This window comes from Rhipicephalus microplus, chromosome 6 (assembly GCF_043290135.1).
Source record: "Rhipicephalus microplus isolate Deutch F79 chromosome 6, USDA_Rmic, whole genome shotgun sequence".
Classification (NCBI taxonomy): Eukaryota; Metazoa; Arthropoda; class Arachnida; order Ixodida; family Ixodidae; genus Rhipicephalus; species Rhipicephalus microplus.
This window is the reverse complement of record NC_134705.1, coordinates 129,811,313-129,817,119: the sequence shown is the minus strand read 5'-3', so window position 1 is coordinate 129,817,119 and position 5,807 is coordinate 129,811,313. Positions and strand designations below refer to the sequence as shown.

Below are 5,807 nucleotides of genomic sequence, written 5' to 3'. Positions count from 1 at the left end.
TCCCAGGGCCATTTCCGCCATACTAAGTTTGTTATGAAAGTTCCTGTTTAGTATTTGTTAACAGTCGGCAGTGCCACCTGGCGGGATAGCGCTGTAGCAGCCTAAGTTATTGGAGAGTATAAGCTTCAAGACGAGCCCAATTTTAGTTGCTTGCGGTCAGTTATAGGGGCTCGTCGGGCCACTGCGCAGAGCTGCGTGAAATAACCGAAACAAAATTGAACCTAAGTGTACCAAAAAACAATCTTTCCACTGCTACAGACCGAACTTACGGCCTTCGGACAACGCCAAGCAAGCCTTCAGATGAATTACGAGCACCATTAGCAAACAGATTCAGCTTTAGATGCAAGAAAATACAAAATGAAATTGACAGGTTAATGAATACCATCATAGCTCATTGAACGAGCATGAGTTGTGTTATCCGTAGTTTGTGGGTTCACGTCTCCACAGGTGGTAGTGTTTTTCTTCCACTTGTATTCCCATGTGTGTATGTCAGATATAGTACTTTTATTTGCGCTGTCTTTAAGTGAAGTAGGTCAAACCAACTCAAGCAATCAGCTTCATTAGATATTTTTACACCATTTTTGAAGACCACCAGCAACGTTCTCTACACCCTCCTTATCCACTCTATCTGTTTCATTACGTATTATTGAACTGAACATTAGCTTTGTGCAAATAGCAGGTGCCGTTATTCCCTTAGTGTTGAGAAGCACCACATCACAGTGAAACACTCATAACAGCGAGCAGAACGCATTCGCTTAAAAAGAACAAATGAAACTTTATTTAGCAATAACTTCTACGCATGCTCCCTATTTATAAACAGGGGAGATCCATTGACTTCCACAGGCTCATGACATCGCTACTAGCAGTCTTTTCAGAAATCCAGGCTTTAGTTTTTTGCAGTTGTTCACTGGTAAAGTGATTTTTCCAGTCTCCCACAATTCCTTTTCTTAAAAAGGCAGATGGTACTTCAGCGACGGGACCGTTTATCACTTCGGCAACGTTGACCAAGTTCGGAGACTGTCCACTAACCACGCCAGTTTCGCACTTCTTTGACTGAAATCTGTCGACTGGGTTGTCCTTGATGAACGCCTTCATCTTCTCCAGGCGACAAGCGGCCAGAACGCGCCGGAGCAGTTCTTCGTCTTCACGCAGTGCTGTTCCGTACTCTTCACCAAGAAAATCAGCGATCCTGAGAAGCTGTGCCCTGCTGTCTGCCTTTAGGTCTTCGTAAGTTATGAACAGGACATTGGCATCTCGTCGATACTCGTACCAGGACAACAGGTGGTCGAAGTAATCACCGTATGGAACCTTATTCAAAAATAGAACATAAAGGCGATTCAAAATTCAATTTTAGCCACATAGGTAAGATGAAGACGAAAAAGTAACAGCTCCTAAACGTATTCACTCAAGACGAGTACATGGTGATAGTCAAGCTCGGTTGATCGTCTCCTTTATTTCTATCGCCTTGGTTTCTCAGGTTTGTTACAATAAAGTGCACAAGACGCTCTTGTCAGGTGATTTATGGGTGATTTATGGATTTCAAGTGTTAAAATGAATGAATTTGACACGACTTATTCAAAAATAAAGTGAGCACGAAGTAATTTGATGACGAAGTCCGCAAAGTTAACGCACGAAGGCATGACGCACGTGGGTGGCACTATGTATTTCTAGAGGCAGTGAAATACCAGAAGAATCTAATAAAGAAGTGTTGCAAAATAAAAGCTAACCGTTATTTCTTCCTTGCTGTCTTAAGGTTTACGCCACGAAGCTTTTTGACTCTTTATCTTGTGCCATAAGATTACAACTGCTAATATGCATAATGCATGTCTGGATAAAAATTGCATGTGACTCAGTCATACAGATTACAAGGATGATGTGGCGGCGCACTCAAACTCCAGCAGTTTGTTCACGTAACAATACTACAGCCAGCGCACACTCTTGCTGCTGTCGGGTCTATATATGAGCGAGAAATGAAAGCAAGGAGTGCTGACCTAATTGCGAAGTGCAGGCAACACGGACTGCTTACCTCTCCAGATAGAAACGTGTCCAAGAAGGTGCTGAAATCCGGGAAAGCGTTTGGCGTGAATCCTCTGAGGAAATAGTAATAAGAAACAGCGCAGTCATACGGATTTCTAGCGACGTAAATGTACTTGGCGCAGTCGCTTGGTTGAAGCACACCACTTGGCAGGTGCGTCACGATGGGGCCTGCTCCGAGGCGATTCTCCGCAGCCTCGGCTCCCCGGGCGTCAAGGAACGGCGTCATCAGGTCGTAGTCGGCAATTTCAAATGGCGGGTTTCCATGAGTCAGAATGTTGCACACGATGTATTGAGTCCATGTGGTCCCACATTTTGGGTAAGTGACGATAAAGATGTCTCCTTCGCGTGCCTTGTACCCAATCGCAGAGCGAAAGTTCTTTTCGTTGAACACTCTTGGTATGCAGAGCCCTTCGATGGAAGGATAAAGCTGGTTGTTCATGATATCTTGTGTTTGTACAATTCGTCGTCGGTCTGAAATGGCATAAAAAGGGCCCAAGTAGTTCTTTGATATTCTAATATTTACTTAGAGAACAATCACGTTACTTAGTGTGCTGAAGATCTCCGCTAACACGTCCCTGGGAAACCCCCTCACCGAATTGATGACAGCCCCAAATGCCTCTCAGCGTACGTTTTGATATGGAGTATATATTAGCTTCCTAAGAAAAAGAGCAGCGTTCTTTATCAGCCTATTTATGTACGCCTTGCTTGCCCTTCTCTTTAATAGATAATTGAAGAGTGGAAATAAGCGATGCTTCAAAAGGGGTAATTGAAACTTATAATCGGCGCCGGTCATACTGCTCAGCTGGCACAACGAAGGCTCTCCCTTTGGTAAAATTTGAAAGCACTCTCTTACCACGAAATTCTATGCACTCTCTGTTGCTGATATTTCAATCCCAGTAGGAGAGGTATTTCATGCAAGAAGAGAATGTACAGTATTTTCTTCTGCCTATTAGGACCATGACGCTGCACGGTATAGCCAGCGTGTTTACACAAAGACTTGAACCACGAGTGCGAGCTAAGGCTAGGAGAGCCGTGAACATGAGGCCCCAACCACAGAAGCTTGAAGATGCCCGTATTACTTTTCCCTTTTACAAATATTCACTCTATCTAACCGAGAAAAGAAATAATCTTCCTTCGTATCCACTCTCCACAATTATTCGTCATTTAATTTTACAACATCGGTTGCTCTTTTTTACGCCAACCTTTCTCTCTTAAACTCGGGTAAGAATGCGGGGCTTGGTGACCAGGACTCTGTGATTTCAATTCTCCCTTTTATACGTTCACAAGCATAATTTTCTCCTCTTTCAACTTGAATGGCGTCGCATAGCGAGCAAGGCGTAGTAAAACGAATGGGGCTAAAAAGGCTGCAGCTGCCGTAAAGAAGACTAATTCTTTTGTGGAAACGAAGAATGTAGAGACATCGCCTGTTAAAACCGGCCGATGACTTGACACATCCGTATTCTCGTAAATAACTGTCTTGTTTTGTTCAAGTAAAACAGGTTTGATGTAAGAAGGGCGAATGCACTATTTCATAATAAGTATAGGAATGGCTGATCTAAGGGCGTAGGCAAACATCTTTTTTTGGAAGAGAGGCTGCTTGATTTCAGGTTGGCGCCCCCTTAAAATGCCCTGTATGCCATCATGAAAACAATTCTAGGTGGAAGGGTACCAGTCCGGTGTGCCACAATATGCTTACGGCCGTCGGTTGGCTTACCCGATTACGATAACTGCAACCGTGTTGAAAGTAATGGCCGCGTCCTGTGCCCCAGTTTCAACTTTGAACAAAATCACCAGACTCGGCAGTGTTCATTAATGTCTAGATTTTCGGCCAATCAGTAAACAAAAGATTTTGGGAGTACGGTCTCACGGAACATCAGCGTAGAAAGCCACACGAGCCCTCCCGGAGTACTTCAAGGCAACATCACGAAGTGACCAAATGTGAAACCCTGCACTCTATCTTGTGTGCAATATGTATCTCCTTCCCTTTTTCTCGCTCTCTTTTTCTCCCTTATTCTCCTCTTCCTACGTGTAGGATAGCCTTAAGCTCCCTATCTTTAATGTATTTCTGTACTTACTCTCTCTCTTTATTAAGCTTGCTTGGTTTTATTGTACAAATTACGCACACCAAACTGCTCTTGTTAACATGTGCTATCAAATATTTTTTGCATAACGAGCATGATTAGTGCATCACAAGTAACGACTGAACACTTTCACATTGGCTCATTACATTCCTTGTTTGTTTTGGGAGTGCTGCACTAAATGCATCTTGGGTATTTCTGTAACACTGCTGATGCCTGTGCTGCAAATTGTATTGAAGATTCACAAATATCTATCGTAAATAAGAACGCATATTCCATGGATATGCTTTCCTGAGGCTTTTGATAATTTTAGCGATAACCAAGCTCTCTAAAGAACAGTCAGAAGAGCCACAGTAGCTTTTTATGAGGAGCATGTTGCAGTTTCGAAAGGTCGTTTTCTTCCTGCTATAAACAGTTTGATTCGAATACACGTGGATATTTTTACTCGCAAAATTTCAATATGCTACTCACAGCATTAACTACTTTGCGTTCTTTCCCATCTGTGTATACAGTTGTCTGGGTTGTTTCTAGAGACTATTCCTACAAAAATATGCTGATAATTACCTCCTCTGTGATTGATTGATATGTGGGGTTTAACGTCCCTAAACCACAATATGATTATGATTGATGCCGTAGTGGAAGGCTCCGGAAATTTCGGCCAACTGATGTTCTCTAATGTGCACGCAAATCTGAGTACACCGACGTATACAGAACTTTCGCCTCCATTGAAAAGGCAGCCGCCGCAACCGTGATTCGATGCCACGACCTGTGGATCAGCAGCCGAGTACCTTAGCCACTAGATCACCGCGGCATGGCCACGTCCTCTGTAAGGTATGCACATTCGATAGTTGTACGTTTGCTCGGTGATGTAGTGAAACGGTTCACTATTATCCAAATAACTTGCACCATTTGTTTATGGCATACTGGTTCATGTACTCTGTATTCTCAATAGCGCTACATTACCAAAAGGGAGATTTAAAATTACGCAAAAAACGACCGTCGTGCGCATTTTATAGCCGTGGACGACGTCGAAGCACGGTACCGATAAATGTGGTGCTGCCTTCCGTAATACTTTGTACGTAAATGACAACATAATCAAGAAAGCTTACCGACAGATGTGGGCTCTAAGTAGTGCCTGCTTTCACAAGCTTGCTGTGCGCTCGACTTTACGGAAAACTGAGTGACCTGATAGTATACCACAGGATATACTTTCTACCCAATAGTGAACGCAGGCGTCTGTGCTGGGTGTGACGCGGCAGACTATTTCTCTGAATTGTAATAGGTCACGCAGTTATAGTCTAGGTTACTGAGTCACCGACACAGGAAAGTGTGGACGCTGAAGCTGCAGTGCAGGTGGAAGAATTGAAAACAATATGACAATTTTCCTGCATCTAATAAAGGCAGGTGCATGAAGTATACCTTTACTGTGTGTGCTGTGATTTTCTGACTTCCATAGAAGCTGCTTTTACGTACCTGAAACTTTTCTAAACTAACTTTTTACAATGCAACAGTCATTTCAATTCACTTGATTAACAAGACTGCCGAATATTATGTAGCGACGCCTGAAGACATGATGATGATTACGATAAAAACTTTACTGGGGTCCAGACAAGGGGGAGAATTCGTAGGCTCGTCGTCTTTACATATTACCTACGTGCACAAATGGCATAGCACAGTGCAATTTAGCATAGC

At 43.2% G+C, this 5,807-nt stretch overlaps 1 protein-coding gene across 1 annotated transcript; it reads right to left on the bottom strand.

Annotated features, from left to right (window-relative positions):
- Positions 1-757: 757 nt before the first annotated feature.
- Positions 758-5,362, bottom strand: LOC119168005 (sulfotransferase ssu-1). Its single transcript, XM_037419455.2, has 3 exons — positions 5,225-5,362; positions 2,027-2,508; positions 758-1,308 (listed from the first exon to the last, which is right to left on the bottom strand). The coding sequence occupies exons 2-3, from the start codon at positions 2,474-2,476 to the stop codon at positions 811-813; spliced, it is 948 nt and encodes a 315-aa protein (XP_037275352.2). The 5' UTR covers positions 2,477-2,508; positions 5,225-5,362; the 3' UTR covers positions 758-810.
- Between the last annotated feature and the right edge of the window lie 445 nt (positions 5,363-5,807).